We start from the raw sequence: 19,450 nt of genomic DNA on the forward strand, positions 1-19,450 counted from the left end.
TTTGTGATCTGAAGCACTCGCTTCTGAAAGAAACGGCCGTGGCAAAGCTATTTTTGGTCCCTGCCCACCAGTCACCGTGGTTGCATGACGTCGGTTGTTCCCGTCCACACATTGGTGCAGATATGGCGCTTTCTAAACTGAAACGTAAGGACCGCTGCAAGGTAATCAGCAATACTGTCCTTGTTTAAATTATACGCTACTACAAAATCTCCTCTTTAACTCAAAGACTGCTGTGTCGAAGTATTAATTACCTAGGTTTCTCTCGGTGGGCTTTCTTTTAAGAGGGACCCTGGTACGTGAAAAGTCTGTTGCAAAGGAAAAGTTTAAGACAAGTTAGCTAAAGCAAAAAAGGCAATGTCTGCACGCTGAACCCGCACAGCGCGCTTGTTTATCTCGAGTTCAGTTGTTGCACAAAGCGCTCCAATAACGTTTTGACCCTGACTCGCGATGTCTTGCATTAGTGCTTAATGCGCTCAGGTTCTTTTTTTTTTTTTTTTTGTGATTAGCTTTATTGTTTTTGTTTTGTTTGTGCTTTTTAACCTTTTAAATTAGCTTGTGCCTCGCCTACTGGCCTGGCAAGCACATGCGGCTGGACTGTGTTTTGTTTTTTTGTCGTACGCTGGACCATTACATTTTGCATACAATTTTGGGGACCAGAGGGCGACGGAGTGGAGTGGCAGAGTTTCGGTTTTGATCGAACAGCCATCTCCGCTCGCACAACAAAGCGCGTGAAACTGCAAGCTGCCAAAGTTGCCCTCGCGTGCATGCGAACATTATTGCACGACAGAGGCACCAGCCGGGACGCTTGCAATCCATTGCTTTACATTTGCTTGCTTTTGACGAAAATCTGGCATGTCGGGAAACAGTAAAACGGTGGGAGATGTTTTGGAATTGCTCGGCAATGCCTACGGCACTGTACACTTGTGGGATGTCTCAACGTCTCTTTGGAGACATTGAAAGTGGACATTCATTACTTGCCGAAAGCTAAGCGACGCTTGCAGCGACCTTGCAGAAATTTTCAACATGCAAAAGGAAAAGCACCCACCAGTCGCACTGCACCTTTTTCATATGTACACTTTCGTATTGCACCGCAGTGGTTACGTGTTTCATCAGCAGGATACTGCTTCAATTTATAATATTATATAACTAGTGAACTTTATGCTTTCATATTTACTGCTAAGCTGTGTCATTTTCAAATAAATTTAATATGTGTAGTTTGGTTCTTATTTATCTATAGCGGGTACATATATATGTATCCTTTAACTGAAGCATTGCCAAATATGTCGTGTCATTGGCATTTCAGCTAACATCTTGAAAGACTCCCAGGTCGTTTAACTTGACCATAATTTGTTTATTGTGGCGAGCAAAGTGCCCTTCCTTTGTCCAGCACTTAAAACAAATAATTTAATTTTTCTAAGAATATCTGCTCCAAAAGCCACTTTTGCTGCTCCAAAACACTGTTTTGGCTGCTCCGAAAGGTGCTCTAAAACGGCTTAGGCTAATCACATCATTGCCAATCTCAAAGGAGCGGAGTTAAGCTGATGGATTTTTGGCTTCGGTCCCATTGGCTGGCACGCGTGGACGAGACTCGCATTGGCCGCTGCGCGTCAGTTGCAGCAACGGCCACCCCATGGTGCTGCGTGTCCGTCAGCGCGCAGCTTGCTTGGAACGTCTAACGTCAGAGCGGCGAGGAGAGGCACCCTCTCCGCGCTGGCAGAGCGCGCTGCTCTGCCGTCGACGCAAATACGCTGCAGACGAAATAAGGGAGCAAAAGAACGGCATACATGCTTTCGCATTCACAACTCATAAGAAGTGCTTAGGTGCACCTTGAGCTTTTTTTGATGTCGCTCATGCTCTATTTGGTCCTGTACTGTTTCTTAATTCACCTCGGATGTCGCACAGATATGTCAATATTTAATAGCACAAATTCAGTTTTGCGTAATCGGTTTCGTAATCGCCCAATTACTACAACGAAGTTACGTGTACTACGAAAAATTTTGCTGTCCCTGCCGACGTTGTTATAAAAATGTCTGACCGTATTTACTGCAGCAATGCCTTTTTTGTTAGTAGCTATGCTATAATCATCTTAGCTACATATATCCAAAAACGAAGAGAGGCAACATTGCGCAGAGAGAGCCAGAGATGCGGGTGAACATGGCGGCAAGCGAGTGTGCATTGCCGCATGTGTAACTTTTAATTTTACTTTCCTGTATTAAAGTCTTTTAATTTTCCTAAAAGTTTCGTTAATCGGAGGAAAAGCCAACATCTCAGAAGTGGGATTGACCGAAACCTTCGTGGTGAAGCGATCCTAGTAGCCGACGTCTTTGGATTGCGTCAACGGTGATGCTTGCTGACTTTTCAATTGATGCAATGGGTTGTGCTGAGCGCATGCCGTTGTCGTGAGGTAGTGACCGTGGAAAGATGGCTCTTCGTGTTGCCTGGAGACTGCGTGCATGTGGACGCTCTGTGAACGTGTACCGCCTTCGTGCAGTACCGACGGCGGAAACGTGAGTCTTCGTGCTGCCTCATGGGGAAGACCGTGCGTGCGGACGCTCTGTGTAACGCCTGTAAGCCTAGACGCTTAGCCGAAGAAGAAAACTCTTATGTTTAGGAAGACGCCTAGACAGCCCCCAAAGATGGCAGATGGCGACGGAAACCATGAAATAATGCAAGCACTGCTGGAACAAAACCGAAGGTTACTCAACCTCGTTGAGAGGAAACCAGAAACGTTCCATGTTATGCCGGACCTCAGTGAGGCTATTCACGACTTCGATGGTGAAGGCTTTTCACCCGAGGCCGGGGCGTGGCTGAAAAGTATAGACTTCATGTTGGTTCTGCACGGCTGACCGGACAGCTTCAGGCTGGAGAACACCAGCCTCCACATGAAGGGACCTGCTTGATTTTGGCTTCAGGACCGTGTCGAAGACCTTACCACGTGGGAGGGCTTCAGGGTTGCCTTTAAAAAAACCTTTGTGAACCAAACAAGCAGAGCCGAAAAATGGAAGCAGATGCAGGAGAGAATCTAGATGAGGGGAGAGTCCACCACGGCTTATTTCCTCGAAAAGACCTTGTGCAAGGAATTGGACCTTGGTATGCAAGATACCAAGGAGCAAGTTTTGGTAGGGCTGCGGTCTAGAGACACGTGCATCTCCATGATGGCAAAGGAGCACAGGGACGAGGATGAAATGTTGGCAGATTTGCAAAGGCTGGAGAGCAAGGATCCAGACGACTCCAAGGGGCAAGCCACACAGCGGTGATCCAGGTGCAACGACACTTCGCGTCTGGCCATCAACCTCAAGATCATGGGCTACTGCTCGTCCAACCAAGCAAACAACTACTGGCATATGCCTCGCAGATCAAAGGAGTGTGGCCAGAGGCTCATTGAGTCAAGGAAGCAACATGGTCCAACCGACGGATCAGGCAGGTGCTGGTGGACCACGCAGGAAAACACCAGAATCCTCCACGCGAGTTCAAGCCGAGCGAAAATGCTACAGTTGCGGAAAGCAGGGACGCATGGCAAGAAACTGCCCAGCAACAAACCCTGTTGGCAACTTTGTGAGGAATCAGAGTTCAACAAGTGACAGTGGTCCAGCGAAATACCTGAAGGCTGCTCTTATCAATGGAACTCACCAGCTTTCGGTGATGATCGACCCTGGAAGTTCAGACTGTATATTGCGCCATCGAGCGCCTGAAAAGTGCAACCTACAAGTTGTTGATTGATTACGGGCTTTATGGCGCAAAGCTACTATGGCCATACTGTGCCAAGCTAGAACCTACAAGTTGTGTGCAAGGCCCAAGACTTGTATGGATTTGGGAACACTGACACGTCTACAGTGCGGTTAATCAGAACTTTGGAGGTCGACATAGAAATCGATGACAAGGTACGCCACAAGGTCAAGGTGATAATTTTCAACGACAGTGCCTTGCCTGTGGACATGCTGGTCAGTAGGACCTGGACGGAGCAAGACCACATTGTATACCTGCGCATGGGAGATGAGCTCAGGATTGGCTACCGAGATGATCTTCCGTTTTGTATCATAGATCTTTCCCAGGTGAAGCCTTCCAAAGAACCACTGCTTGTCAAGGAAACCATGGTTCTACCCAAAAGAACTGTGTGTTGGGTAACAGTGGAAACTGGTAAGAGTGAAGGAAGTCTCATTGTACCTAGTGGTACTGACAAGGGAATGCTGCTTCACATCGAACACGGAAAGGTTAAGATACCCGTGTTGAACGACAAGGATGAAGACCAACAGCTGCTCAAGGGAAGTGTTCGGTTATGCTGAATTACTCTGTGGGAGCGAAGTGTTAACCCCAGTGAGGACTGTGCCTCAGCGAGAGCCCATCGATTGTGGCTTGCTGGATGTTGGAAAGGACATCAATGAACAGCAAGTGGATGCACTGCTGAAAATGCTGAATGAGTATAGGGACTGCTTCACACTGAATCTCTCTGAGTTGGGGTGTTGCAACCAACTGGAGTGACCATGACGGAGAAACCTGGAGGTACCCCAGTCAGCTGCAAAACCGTACAAGACTAATGCAGCAGAAAGGGAAACGATCCAGAAAATTGTCAAAGAGTGGAAGCTGACTGGTATCGTCACCAAAACAACGTCGCCATATGCTAGTCCAGTGCTACTCCTGAAAAAGAAAAATTGAAAAAATCATGTTGTCATAAAATATCGATGGCTCATTAAGCCAGACTGCCAGAGCACTTCCCATTACCAAATATTGACTACCAGCTGCAACGACTGTCCGGAGCACGAATGTACTGCGTGTTAGACTGTGCAAACGGATACCTCCAGCTTCCACTCAGTGAGGAATCAAAGGCCAAAACTGCAGTCACCACGCTTGATGAAACTGGGCAGTTTGAATGTAAGATGTTTGGGCTCAGAAACAATCCGACTGTATTTCAACGTCTAATGAACAAAGTCTTTGGGACTTTGCGCAACACACTAGCATTGTGCTACATGGACGACTTGATTCCAGCCAAGGACTGGGAGGACTTACTGGTTCAGCTCAAACAAGTCCTGGATGCTCTGCGGGCTGCTGGACTAACTCTGAAACTATCCAAGTGTGTGTTTGGAAGTGACGAACTTGATTAATTAGGCTTCAAGATCGTGAAGGGCTACCTGCAGCCAGGAGAAGTGAAGCAACGAGCCATACTGGAAATTAGCCCGCCGACCGACGTTCACGGGGTCAGGAGATTTCTTGGCCTGACAGGATTTTTCAGACGGTTCATTCCCCACTATGCCCTGAAGGCAGAACCCCTTACTTGTCTGACCAGGAAAGACGCAAAGCTTACATGGGGAGTAGGGCAACAGGAGGCTTTCTACCAGCTCCGAAAAGAGCTAACAGAACTCTTGATACTGAAGTTGTACGACCCTTCGGCCCCAAATGAACTCCACACGGACGTAAGCATGCATGGACTTGCAGGAATGATTCTTCAGCAAGACGAGTCAGGATGCTGGCTCTGGTGTTTTGTGTATGTAAGCACACCACTGATGCCAAGAAGAACTTCCATGCAGGAAAACTAGAGCTGATGGCAATAGTCTGGAGCAGGGATGGGCAAAATACATGCAAATATGTATCGAAATACAAATATGTACAAAATACTTCGTCAAAAATGTATTTAATTACAAATCTAATTACCTTTCTAAAAAAGCATTTAATTACAAGATACAAATACAACCAAATATATTTGGTCTTCTCTAAATACTTTTCCAAATACATTCCTCAAAATTTGCGTCAGCGACTTCAGGGCACCTGCTACGGGTTTCTGGGAATCTCATTTTAATTTTGCATTGCACACTCAGGAGTTAGTGTGCGAGGCTCTAGTAACGTAATAGAAATATAATTACAAAAAAATGTAATAAGCTTGGACGTAATAGGTGAAAAAAGTACAGAGCTTCATGCAGCTTTTTTAGAGAATTTTTTATTGTTGCAACTTGCACCAGTTACGAAAATCTGGACGACCCGCGCATTTAGAATGTTCCAGGCGAAACTGTGGATGGAAATCAGGCTGGAAAGCATCACAAGTTGTCACATTCACTTATTTAGCCAGTCTGCCTGTGAATGTCGATTTTGTCACTATTTTTGCCCTGGACTAGTAGCGTAATCACAAAGTCACTAAACGCTTGTGCTTGATTGAGAGACACTGCATTTGGTGCAGAACGTAGTTTTCTTCCTGCTCTGGACAGTGACAATGATTTTGAGAGATGTATTTTCGCCCACAAAATTGTATTTAATTACAATTGTATTTGAAATACCGACGTTTTAGTATTTAAATACACACGCAAATACATTACTCAATTTGTAATTAAATACCAATGCAAAATACACAAAGTATTTGAAATACTGCCCATCCCTGGTCTGGAGTATGGAAAGACTTTGTCCATTGCTTCTAGGCATTCCGTTCCCTCTGGTAACAGATTGTCAAGCAATCGTGTACCTAAAAATGCACACAAGATTTAAACCACAAAAAGCAAAGTGGTTTGAATTACTACGTACAGGAGTATGGGTTCGAGGCAAAGCACCGAGCAGGTGAGAAAATGGCTCATTTGGACTACCGGAGTCGTGAACCCGTAGGGGCGTTGGAGGGCACCCTTGATGAGGTCGTTGAAACCAGGGTTGAAGTGTGCCTCGCCTTAGGTTTAGAAGACCAAGTTGGTCATCCAGCGATCTAATGCAGGCTTGGCTAATCTCGCATAGGTTCTCGAGAAGCCAATCAAGAAAAGGACCAAAGAGAAACATGTTAAGGTCAACAACCCAGGGCCGTACACAGAAAATTTCTTTGGAGGGAGTTTTCTGGAACACGGTGGCCAATCTTAAATGGCTTTTTTTTGTATTTCCTTTTTTAAAAACAAGCATGTAATCGACCTATAATTAACAATGGCAAGTGACAAAATGTTTCACATGCACCATCACAGCGGAAGTGAATTGTTTCAAAGCTTACTTCCAGCTTATGACAAAATTTATTTATTGGCCCAAACTCCGCCCCAGTAAGATGACTTGGGTGAGAGGAAACCGAGGGTAAGAGAACAAGAAAAATATATACAGCCATACTTGACCCAGCTCTCTAACCACAGCCCCGGGCATCCTCCGCAGGGTCCGGTGTCACTCGGAACCCCTGCGACTACAGACACAGCTCGGAACGAATTTTAGTCATTCTTTTTCCATCCTCTTTTCACCGCACGAAACACCTCATACGGACCATACCCTTGGCGGGCCCCCCAAAGCCCCTGAGGCGTTGCACGCTCGCAGTATTCTGGGAAGTTGGACTAACGAACAGAGAACCGATACGAGCTTCCCTCAAACGTACCTGTTTATTGCTCGAGCGAACATTTCCTCTGAGTCACCTTATAATGGACTGCAGAGGGCGCTACGAGCCATCCCAGCCAATCCAGCTCCGAGTGTCACCTTACCCTCTTTGGTGTGCTATGCGAAGCTTAAGGTCATATGATTCTCTCTCAGCCCTCCATTGGCGAAGACAATCTCTAGCATCCGCTATACTTCACTGTGCGGTGGAACGGAGTGTGGTATGAAGATGGGGAAGCGAGGCGCTCGGGGATCTTCTGCCGAGGGGGATGGCACCCAGGCACTTGGATGAGAGAGGAAAACAGGAGGGCGCTATCGGAGTGGTTCCGAAAAGACCGGTCGTGGGCCGGGTGCGTTGTGGTTTTCGGGGTGCGGCGAAGACGCGCTGGAATTCACGTGCTTCTGGTTAGCAATAATAGTAAGGAGTGTTGGTTGTATATACAGGCACACGTGCACCCCTAACAGCATCGCTGGAACTTCACTGGGTCCCCCACTGGGTTTCCCGATCCAGTGACTTTAGCGAAATCGAGGCCACCCCGGGCCTCTTTCGAAATGCGCCCCATCGCTCCTCCCTTCCCCCCCATCGCTTCTCCCTTCCCCAGCCAACAGGGAGGGGGGGGGGCTTGAATATATTTGGGGGGGGGGGGGGGGGGGGGGGTGGTCCGAACCCCGAAACCCTCCCCCTGGGTATGGCCCTGCAACAACCTACGACTGAAGGATGGAAAGCTGTTTTATGTGGAAGAAGACAGACGACTCCTTTTCGTGATGCCTAAGAGCATGCTTAAAACACTGTGTGTCAAGTTTCACGACTTGCAGGGACATTTCAGTACAGACCGAACTGTGACGAAAATCAAGGAACTCTATTGTTTTTTTCGGATGAAGCGCTAAGTACACCAACACATCTGTAGGTGTCTCCAGTGTCTGATCACGAAGGTACAACGGGGGAAGAAGCCTGAACTTCTGCTCTTGATACTGCCTGAGAAGAGGCTATTCCAAGTTGTACATGTGGACCATGCTGGTCCACATGTACACCAGCACATAGATTTATGTGCTGGTGGACTATCTGACCAAGTTTGTACTCCTCTACCCTGTGCGAGATACTTTGGCAAGGAATGTATACTGTGGTGCATGCAAAGTTTTATCGCAGAGTTTGGACTGCCGAAACGCATCATTTCGGACCGTGGTTCCTGTTTCACATCGCACAGCTTCGAAGCCTTCTGCCAGGAAAATGGTGTGGCTCACACACTCAACTCATCACACCATCCAAGGGCTAACGGCCAGGTAGAGTGAGTAAGCCGAACCCTGGTACCGTGGATTATGGCTACAATCGAGGACCCAACTCATAGGACTGGGATCAGAACATCAAATGAGGTAGAGGGCTACCTGAACACAGCATAGAATGCCTCAACGTGCACTAGCCCCTTCAGGCTTCTGCATGGATACCAAAAAGGGATGCAAAACAGTGTCCTCAGATGGCTAAACGCAGAGAACGATTAGTGGGTGCGTCCGGAGCAAGTTCGAGAGATGGCTCAAAATGACATAATGAGCCAGCAAGGAAAGTGGAAGCAGTACTTCGACAAGCCTCACTTCGCAGCGGAAGTACTGAGCGTTGGAGACGTAGTGGTTATGCGCTGCATTCCAAAGCACACCAGCGTCCCAACAAAAACCCAGAAGAAGTTAGAGGCCCATTGACTGTGACGGAAGTACTCCCAGCGGACGCCTACAGAGTTACTGTTCTATCGTGGCCGAGATGCAGAGACTAGACTCATGTCGGAGCGAATCAAACAAGAAGAAGGTTTATTCGTTACATACTCTCTTTATATAGTCGCTGCTATCAGGGCGATGACGTCATGTTGCTGACGTCAGGGTAGCGTGTTTATCAATACATAACACTCTTTCCTCCTTAACAAAACAAAGGTTTTTGCAAATTAATCTAGGCTACTTGGCCTTCGCTCTGTAATCATCGGCTTTGTACTTGTCGGGAAGTCGCCGGGTGCGGTTGCTTCACCGCGGTGCCAGTGCTTCTCCTTGAACCCTTCCGGCGGTGGACGTCGCTTCTCCGGCGTTTCCTGGAGTGGTTTCCTGAGCCCCATCGAAGTCTGCAACGCCTTGAAATGAGGTTGCTGGTGGTGACCTCCTGTTGCTTTCAGCTTGGCCATCGGAGTATGGTGATCCCTTGTTGAGAAGTTGGGGTTCTTGTGCTGATGATAGGGCACAGTCGTGCAGCTCTTCAACTGCAGAACTGGCCTCTGTTGGCTGGCTGTTCTTCCAAGGGTTGCGTTGATCCTCGGGTCGGCTGTCCGAGATCGCTGTAACGTGTTGACCTGGTGTAAAAGGTGGTCTCGGTGCAATACACCATCGTTTCCGCAAGTGGTCAGCATGGGTGAATCGCACATTGTCTTTTACTCTGACGAGGTACGTAGCGGGGCTGACAACTTGTTCAACGATTCCCTCCTGCCATGATTCGGCTTCGCCTCGCGTTGTTTTGACGTAAACCTTCTCATTGACGCCGAAGAACTCCGCTGGCCCTCTTTGCTGGTTGAGTTGGTCGGCGCTCCTTTGTTGACGGTCTGCCATGTCACCTGCAAAGCATGGCTTGAGCAGAGACAACTTTATGCGAGGCACTCGCTTTAGGAAGAGCTCCACTGGAGTTTTTGCCATCACTGAGTTTGGCGTGCACCTGTACGACTACAAGAAATTGTTAAGGCGCTCTTGTGTTGTGCGCTTCACTCCTGCTGAGTTGTCGCAAAGAACTTGCTTGAGCAGCGCTGTCTTCGTGGTTCGCACCAGTCTTTCAGCGGCCCCGTTCGATGCAGCGTGGTAGGGAGGTGTCCTCGTATGCCTGATATTACGGTGTTGTAGGGACTCTTGAAACTCGTCCGACGTAAACTGTGGGCCCTTGTCAGTTACAAGTTCCTCCGGATAGCCGTTGGCTGCGAAGAGTGTGTCTAATTTCTGGGCTGTCTGTGCACTTGTCGTCTTACTCATGCAAAAAACTTCGATACACCTTGAGTAAGCGTCGACCAGCACGAGCAGGTTAACTCCATCTTTGACTGTGTAGTCCGCGTGAACGCGTTGCCACACTCTGGTCGGATAGGGCCACGGCTGCAGTGGACCGGGAGTTTTCGCTGGGAGGACGCTTTGGCAAATACGACAAAGGCGAACCGTGTCTTCCACTTCCTTGTCGAGAAGAGGCCACCAAACGTAAGACCGAGCTAACATTTTCATCCGAGTCATACCTGGGTGGGCTTCATGTAGTAGAGTGAGCACGTGTGCTTGCAAGGTCTTGGGGATGATGACCCGATGTTCCCAAGTCAAACATCCTCCTTCCACTGACAGCTCGTCCCTACGCACAAAGAAGGCTTGCATTTCTTCAGGATACTTTCTTGGCCACCCCGAGAGCGTGTAGTTGATAACTGCCGTGAGGACCCTCGCCACTTGTTGGGCGGTGAGCGGCATTGCGTCGAAAACAGTTTGACATTCTGGATCGTCATCCTTGTCTTTCGCTGCTAGTGGCAGCCGTGATAATGCATCCGCAATTTGCATGTTGTGGCCGTTCCGGAACTTGAGCTTGTACTGATATGCGGAAAGTGTTACAGCCCATCTTTGGATTCTTGCGGCTGCTAGTGTTGGAAATGGTTTGTCCTGTCCTAGAATGCCATCCTGAGGTTGGTGATCAGTGTACAGACTGAAGCTACGTCCAAATGAATACCGGTGAAATCTTTTCATACCAAAAATAATAGCAAGCGCTTCCTTCTCTCCTTGCGCATAGTTACGTTCACTGCTTGTGAGAGTGCGCGAGGCAAATGCTATCGGCCTTTCACTTTCGTCCTGCATTTCATGAAAAATCACAGCTCCCAGACCATACGCAGATGAATCACAGCTGAGACGGATGGGCTTGGTTGCGTCAAAGAATGTGAGCGCATCGCTGTTGATGATCATGTCTTTCGTGGCTTCGAAAGCTTTCCTGCACTGTTTTGACCAGTGCCATTTTTGCTTTTCCTTCAACAGTGAGTAGAGGGGCTCGACCACCGTTGCAAAATTTCTTAAGAACTTGGCGTGTAAGTTCAAAAGTCCCAGATAGGCTCTCAGTTCTGTGATGTTTGTTGGCTTGGGTGCGTGTCGGATTGCCTTGATTTTTGTCGATGTCGAATAGATGCCTTCGGCCGAAACCTTGTGACCCAAGTAAACAACTGAGTCGCGAAAGAATTCACATTTTTCTTCCTTGAGCGTGATGTTATAGTCTTTTAGCCGTCGCAAAACTTTTGTGACTGTGTTGTAGCAGTCTTGCTTGCTACTGCCCATGATGATAACGTCGTCTATGTAGCATCATACGTTAGGGATGCCTTCCAGGACCTTGTCTATCAGTGCCTGGAAGATTGCGGGTGCACTGGAGATTCCAAACGGAAGTCTCTGATATTCAAAGAGTCCCAAGTGCGTGTTAATCGTAAGCAGGGGCTTGGCTTCTGCACTTAGTGGCACCTGCTGGAAAGCGGAGGACAAGTCCAAGACGCAAAAGACCTTTCCACCAGCAAGCATGGAGTAGAGGTCTTCCGGCAGTGGTAGCGGGTAGCAGTCAGTCTTTAGTACTTGGTTTATGGTCACCTTATAGTCTCCGCAGAGCCTTATTCCTCCGCCGCACTTGGGAACGACGACTACAGGAGTTGCCCAGTCACTGCGGGTCAGTCGTCTCACGATGCCATCGTTTTCTAACCTGCGTAACTCTGCCGCAACAGCTTCTTTGGTTGCGAATGGTATAGGCCTCGCTTTGCAGTACACTGGTGTGCTGTTCGCTTTTAGGACGACCTTTGCCTCGTAGTTGGACACAACTCCAGGTGTGCTATGGAAGACTTCTGAAAACTTCTCCTTTAGAGACTTGACTTTGTCTTCCTCTGTTACTGCACAGACGGCCTTCCAATCAAGTTGCAACTCTTCTAACCAGTCGCGACCTAGTGGTGCGGGTAGAGTTCTTTGGTTATCTTCCACCACGAAAAGAGGAAGCGTTGCGCTGCGTCCGTTGTGCTCTACGTTGACAGCTGTCTTTCCTTTTATCTTCAAAGGTTCTCCAGCGTATGCTCTCAAGGAAACCTTTGTTGGTTTGCATGCGACTTCCGCGAAGTTCGCCTCGTAGACGCTTTCAGGAATCAGCGTAACTGCTGCGCCCGTGTCCAGCAACATAGAGATTGGCTTCCCTTCAATATTTACGGAAACCTTGTACCCACGCTTGTCGCTTGCTGCACAGAGCATGACGTGATAAACTTGCAATGTTTCGGAGTCATCGTCTGACGTATCAACATAGTTTATCGGACGCCGGTTCTTTTCTTGGCACATTGCTTCCAAATGTCCTGTCTTTGTGCACGCCCGGCATTTCGTATTTCGATACCAGCATCGGTCAGGCGCATGTCCTTTTCCACAGCGATAACAACCGCGATTCGTCTTTGATGCGCCTTCCTTCTTTAATCGTGACGCATGCGTTTCCCGCTTGTTTTTTTTTTCTTTGTTTTTTGATCTTGACGCGTGCGTTTTCCCTCATGTGCTGCCGCTGATAGCGTGAACTTCTGTCGGTCTCGCTTCTACTGTACGCAGCTCGCTGGTTTGCCGCGATGCGAGTTCCTTTTCAAGAGCTATTTTACATGCGCCTTCAAAAGTCAGACCCTTTGTAGCAAACAATATTCTCTGAGTCTCTTCGTCGCGTAAGCCTGCTACCAGGCGGTCTCTCAAAGCTTCATTCAGAAATGCCTTGTATTCACAGTTGCGTGCTAGGTGCTTCAATTCTGTCATAAAATCCTTCACGCTTTCACCTTCTTGTTGCATTCGCCTGTTGAATTTGCAGCATTTGGCAATTACGGAATACTCCGGACTGAAGTGGTCTTCTAGCAACTCCCGCACTTGCTCGAAAGTTTTGTCGGCGGGCCTCTGTGGAACTAGAATTTTCTTGAGCTCCTCGTAAGCCTGACCACCCACCACGTTCAAGAACAACTTCAGCTTTTTCACCGCAGGTACTTCGTTAATGTCAACAAAATTTTCAAACCTCTCGTAGTATGACCTAATGTTGTCGCTCTTTGGGTTGAACTCAGACATGCCTCCTAGGCGTTGCTGAGGATGAGGCGTTGACATTATGTCGGTCGAAACAGTGCACTTATATGTTCCGTTGATCTTGCCCTCTCCGTCCTCTGTCGTTTCTGTGACGCTTGCTCCTGGCTTCCGCGATGCTGCGTTGTTACTTGACTGGCCGTTGTGCCGAGCTGCCGCCGATGCCGCCGTGAAATCCCATCTTCATCGCCAGTTGTTCTATTGTGGCCGAGATACAGAGACCAGACTCATGTCGGAGCGAATCGAACAAGAAAAAGGTTTATTTGTTACGTACTCTCTTTATATAGTCGCCGCTATCAGGGCGATGACGTCATGTTGCTGACGTCAGGGTAGCGTGTTTATCAATACATGACAGTTACCAAGATGAATGTAGAGAAGAGGGTCTACTCAATAACCACCCACATCGGCCAACTGAAGAGATGGGATGGAAGATGCCAAGAACTGTCCGACCAATGAAGCACCGACGAAGAAGCCAGCGTGCCGAGACATAGCACACATTTGCCCAAAAGACCTTCGTACCTTAGGGACTACGCCACATGAACTGGGGACAGTTCGCTGCCAGGAAGGGCTGAGTGTTAGCTAAATCCGAAAACGATGGGAGGCAACATTGGGCAGAGAGAGCCAGGGATGCGGGTGGAACATGGCGGCAAGCATTGTGTGCGTTCGCCGCACGTGTAACTTTTAGTTTTACTTTCCTGTATTAAAGTCTTTTAATTTTCCTAAATGTTTTGTTAATCAAAGGAAAAGCCAACAATTATTACTGGCCATGACTAACCTTAACTATTAGAGGCTTTACCGTGTGTGGCAACTTCAAGCAAGTTGACTGAAATGAGTGTGATCAAGCTCCGTCCTATTTGACGGAATCTTCTTTAGTGGGTGAACAGCATCTCCCATTGAGCATAGCAGTGTCTATGAATCCTTTGTTGATTGACTACTTATTAATTCTTATGGCCTCTCTGGTAGTTCACAGTTAACAAAAACAATGAGTAGCTTGTGTTTATTTTTAGAGGTCTATGATGACCAGGCACTACTACTTTAAGGGCAGTTCTTACTGGGGGATACGAAAAGTTGCTGCGTCTTTGGATGAAGTGCGTGCATATAACTACATATCGCAACACTGTTAGTACAAACAAGGGATCGTCATTTTTTGAGAGTCTCTTAAAATTGAAGTGCTGGCACAAAAAAAATGACAGGAAGACACTTAAGACTGCTAATGTGTGGGAATGCGAAAGCATTTGTATACGTAGCATATTCCTACCAGCTGCACTGAGCCTGGCCAGGCGACCTCTGTGGAGGCTGCCCGGACAAGCTCTGCGGCCGGCCGCTCTGCAGAGCCCTGCCACCCTCTCACTCTTGCCGACGGCCAGGCCGCTGCACCATGGAGAGGGCTTCTCTGTGGGGTGGCATTCCTTGGAACTATGCCGCGCTACAGACTGCAGGCTTCACTCCATGGGACGGGGGAATGCAGGTGCCGTTTGGCGCCACTTCAAAAGTCGATAACGCCGGTTCGTTCCATGGGACAGTTAATGCTTTCGCATTAAAACTGATAGTATGGTAGAAAATGCTCATTTGGGGCTCAACTTTTATACCCGCCAATAGTACCACTTTAAAGTGGAATTCGAAAAAGTACCAATGTCATGTTTGTGCTTAAATTGCCGTGCCGTGTATGAGAGTTCTCACTTTTCATATTTTAAAATATGATTCGGCAAAACAACGAGGTTGACTAAAGTGCATCTGATTCCCACGTGATGTGCTCGAAGCATTTAGCGAATTGCAACGTTGAGAATAAGAAAATGTCCCAGTTGAAAAGGGCTGCCTATCCAGCGTTGCAGCTTGAAAGGCTTGTGCATGGGCTCTCAGGGTAAATTCCTTCACATCGATCAAACTAAGGTACCCTTTGAGATCTTTCCCCTCTCCTTCCTTGAAGGCCAGGTCCTCGCTCATAAAGAACCGGTGGATTTGCGCCAACCTCAGGAAAGGCAAGGCAGCCATTTTTATGGCTTGCAGATGCCACCTCTTTTTCTTTTCTCACCACAGCCTGCTAGTACCCATCTAAAGTAATCCTAAAATCGGAGTTCGGCACTATGATGTCACTGTAACCTTTTGCATGAAGAGCAGGTGAGCATGCTTGCCATACAGTAGAGTATTTTCACGCTTTACATCACTGTTTACCCAACAACTATCTACTAAGGTAGGGAAGCCTTGACCTCACAAACACCTTTTATTAATTTAATTTTGAGTGAGATAATGCCCTATTTGATGGTATGAGCACTACAGCGTCGCTTTTCTGTCTCATTGTGCAAAGCAGGAGACCAGCATTTTCTTGTCTTGGCCAAAATTGTGCCTTGCCATCTCGTACTATATGTGCAGAGCACTGCAGTGAAGCATCGGGGTTAGTGTAGCCCATAACAGGTCTTACGGTGACATGGATATTTACATGACTGCAGTGCTAGCCCTAGAAGTTTCACATTTGAAGACATGCTCAACTTTACAAGACACCAGCAGATGTCCTTGAATATTTTTGTACTAATGAAAGCATAGAAACACTTTGTTCAGAATTGTGCACCCGTCACTCCATAAATAAAAGGTGGTGTTCATCTATATTTTTGCAGAAATGCATTTCTGGCGAGATGCTCTATGCTTTTATGGACTCAAACTTGGGGATGCACATCAACTTGTCTATGCTGCCATCAGTGTGGCCAGCTCAGTCCTAGAGAAGGTGGCTAGACTGACCTTGGAAAAGGGCCCATTTCCAGCATTGTGGAGGGAGACAATGTGGCAAACATCCTATTAACAGAGAAGCGCTGGTGCGACTCATCTAGATACAAGCCCATTCCCACCCGTCAGAACGGTTGACGCAGTCAACGCGAGCTCTTATGCCTCACTCTCATTGGCCTGTGTAAGCGATCATGTGGTGATAGCGAAAACTAATGATGTTCTGATTGGAAGTTTGGGTATGAGTCTCGGTATACAGCCTATCGCGCCAACATAAACCGACTCAAAAACATGTTCTGCCTGACGATTTTGTCAGGTATGACAATGTATTGTCACAAATTTGTTCAAGGGGTGAAACCAACGCAAAACCGTATTGTGCATATGACAATATTGTCAGGTATGATGAAAGTAATGTGACATATATTTGTTTTTTTCAGGGTACCTTACAGCGAAGGTTCACGAAAACTGGTAGTGGATGCCTTGTTGCCTCTCCGCACAAGCGAAGATATGATCGAGCGTGGTGCAAAAGAAAATGCCAGTGAAAACGGATCACTTGCAGACTCCTCCAGGTCAGAGAAGCCGCCGTTGTTTTTCTTTTACTACAGATAACTTTTTTTTTTTTTTTTTTTTTTTACTTTTTTTTTATTTTTTTTTAGATGCTTCCTTTCAAAACATTTTTTTAAATTTCGTTCAATTGAGGTTATATTGCAAGTCCATCATTTATTTATTTATTTTATCCTCGGGGCATGAGCATTACAGAGAGGGAAGTGGTTTCATGAATTATTGAAAACACAGACACACACCCAGGAAAGTACAATCAGTGTAGATTAGAAAAAAAAAAAAAAAATTCCAGGGCTTTTTTTAAAAAGGTCATAATTTGTGAAAGAGACTACAGGCTCGGCATGGTGGTTCAAGTCACAGGATGTAGATGGTATGAAAGAATTGGGTGAACGGCATTGGTGCGACCATATGGGACGCCAACTTTGTGTTGATGGTCGAGCCTAGGTGAAACATAAAGGTATGATCAGCGTGTCGTTAGTGAAACAAATTTTATGAAACAAACTTAGACGGGCTATTCTTCTACGGGTTGATAATTGAGGGAGAGAAAGATTAGATTTTAGTGTGCTTACGCTGACTGTTCTATGTTAATTATAAAATATAAATCTAATGGATAAATTTTGGACAGCTTCAATCAAATCAGTTTGTACAGTCTAAGCTCATTACAACAGACCTGGTTACAACAGACATTTGGATATAACATACCGATTTGTGAGGTTCGGTATGTTATACAGTAAAACCTCGTTATAACAAAGTTGAAGGAGCGGTCGTAATTATTTCGTTATAACCATTAGTTTGTTACAGCCAATGTCCATTTCCTCCCACTATTAGCAAGCAAGGGGAATTATGATTGCTTTGTTATATCCATTAGTTTGTTATATCCCATTTTGTTATAAAGAGGTTTTACTGTATATGCTATGCACCAATGACTCAACTTCATATCTGCATACAACATACTCCTTCTACAACAGACCGAAATCTTGGTCAAAAACGAGGTCTGTTATAATGAGCTTAGACTGTATACACTGACCAGGGTTTCAGACGGGAGGTTCACATTGAAGCTTTGATTATACGAGGGTTTTATGTAGAATTAGTTTCAAGGATTGGGGTGCTAAAGAAAAATTTCTTTTAACCTAGCATGCGATTAGCATCGTTAATGATGTAGGTAGTCAGTGTGAGTCTTCCATGATAGGTTAGATGTAGTATGAACTCCTAGATACAGTATCTAGGAGTTCTTCTATACAATAATGTGTGATAAATTATTTGCAACCAAGTGCACAAAAAATGCCTGGTTAATCGTTTCTTTTGCATTTCACTCTCCCTTAAACAATCATATGCTTAGGGAGAAATTATTTCTTGGTTAATATGGGGTGTGGTATGTTGTGGCATAACGGGAATAAGCAAGGAGTGTCTTTGATTAGCCACTTTGCAGTGGCTAATCAAATGCTATCGACTTTTCACTGAAAAATGATATGTTGTGGAACCTCATTGATATATTCCTCAGGGGGGGGGGGGGGGGGGGGGGGTTGTGGTAAAAATACAAACAATGTACAACCTAGGAAAAGATTACCGATAATGCTTGTAGGGGCCTAAGGACAAAATGGGAACTTCCAGGCAGCAATTTATTTCATGTAAAACATGTGTCACAGCAGTAAGAGCTCCCATATTTATTGAAATGTTGATACTAACCATATTATTTTCTCACAAACTGTTTTATCTTTTTTTTTAATTTGGGGTTGTTTTAAAGTTGTCAACAAATTAATGTTGACCTATAACAGAGAGCAAGGTTTCGGGGCCCATTCAGCTAACCCAGAAGCTGCCTGCGTTAGCCGCCGCTTCTACCACACCGGTGCCAAGCGGCTAAGCTCGACACTCATCGACGCAGAACACTATAACCTAACATGCACTCCTCAAGCATAGCCCACAATGAAATACCGTGAACTTGTGCGAGATTAAACTAGCGCAACCAGTGAAGGCAAGCGCGTGAGAAGCGTGCAAGTGTGTCGCGGAAAACGAAATGGAAAGAGCAATGGGCTGTTCCACAAGCCTTCATCCCTTTGAAGCAAAGTCCAGGGCCGTGCCTGCCCAGACAAGAAGCACGGTGCAGAGAGGTAAAGATTTGAAAAAGAAGATTAGCAAGGGCAAAAGGAAGAGGGTGGCTCTGGCCGGGCTTCGTGCTGTTCCTCTCATCGTCGCCTGGTGCTTTTAGCGTGGTGTTTATAGCAGTCAGGAAAAGATATAGGCTGAAATTGTGCCGGCAAGGTTCTAGTGTATGCACCATTTACTATGCTTCGTCTCACTTTCAGTATGAGTGTAGCACAAACCACAAGAGCAAGCTCCCGACTTTCGGCATCCCTGGCAAGTGCACTCTCATGCGGCGCAAGTGTCGTTCGGGGCAACACACTTGTGCTGGTGACTATGGCTTTGCTTGCACAGAGAGTGGAAAAGCTGTATATATCCTGCGCGACTGTTTGTACTGTTAATTTGCTTTACTGACAGAAAAGAAAACAAGCAAAAGCAACCAGAAACAATCATTCTCTGCTCTCATTGATCAGATTAGTGAAACAAGTGCAAGTTGCCATGGCGACTTATTTGCCATAGAAACTTGCCTTATGTCATAGCTATTGGGGAGGAGGAGCAACCGCGACGCCCCAAGTGGTTAACTTTAGAACTTGTGGGCTTTGCGGCCCGTCACCGCGCAAAAGAACTCGCGCTCCGCGCCCGGCCAGCAACGTGCGCGCGAGCCACGCTCGAGGCTCGGGGGGCTCGGCAG

At 46.8% G+C, this 19,450-nt stretch overlaps 1 protein-coding gene across 2 annotated transcripts in view; it reads left to right on the forward strand.

Annotated features, from left to right (window-relative positions):
• LOC8053511 (sulfhydryl oxidase 1) overlaps nt 1–19,450 on the forward strand; it is a 72,942-nt gene that overhangs the window by 18,929 nt on the left and 34,563 nt on the right. For both annotated transcript variants that reach the window (XM_042292240.1, XM_029967762.4), the window contains exon 6: nt 16,557–16,688. In XM_042292240.1, coding sequence (XP_042148174.1) covers nt 16,557–16,688 — 132 coding nt within the window. The remainder of the gene's footprint in view (nt 1–16,556; nt 16,689–19,450) is intronic.

Source organism: Ixodes scapularis, unplaced genomic scaffold (assembly GCF_016920785.2).
Source record: "Ixodes scapularis isolate PalLabHiFi unplaced genomic scaffold, ASM1692078v2 PGA_scaffold3__209_contigs__length_174095766, whole genome shotgun sequence".
Lineage (NCBI taxonomy): Eukaryota > Metazoa > Arthropoda > Arachnida > Ixodida > Ixodidae > Ixodes > Ixodes scapularis.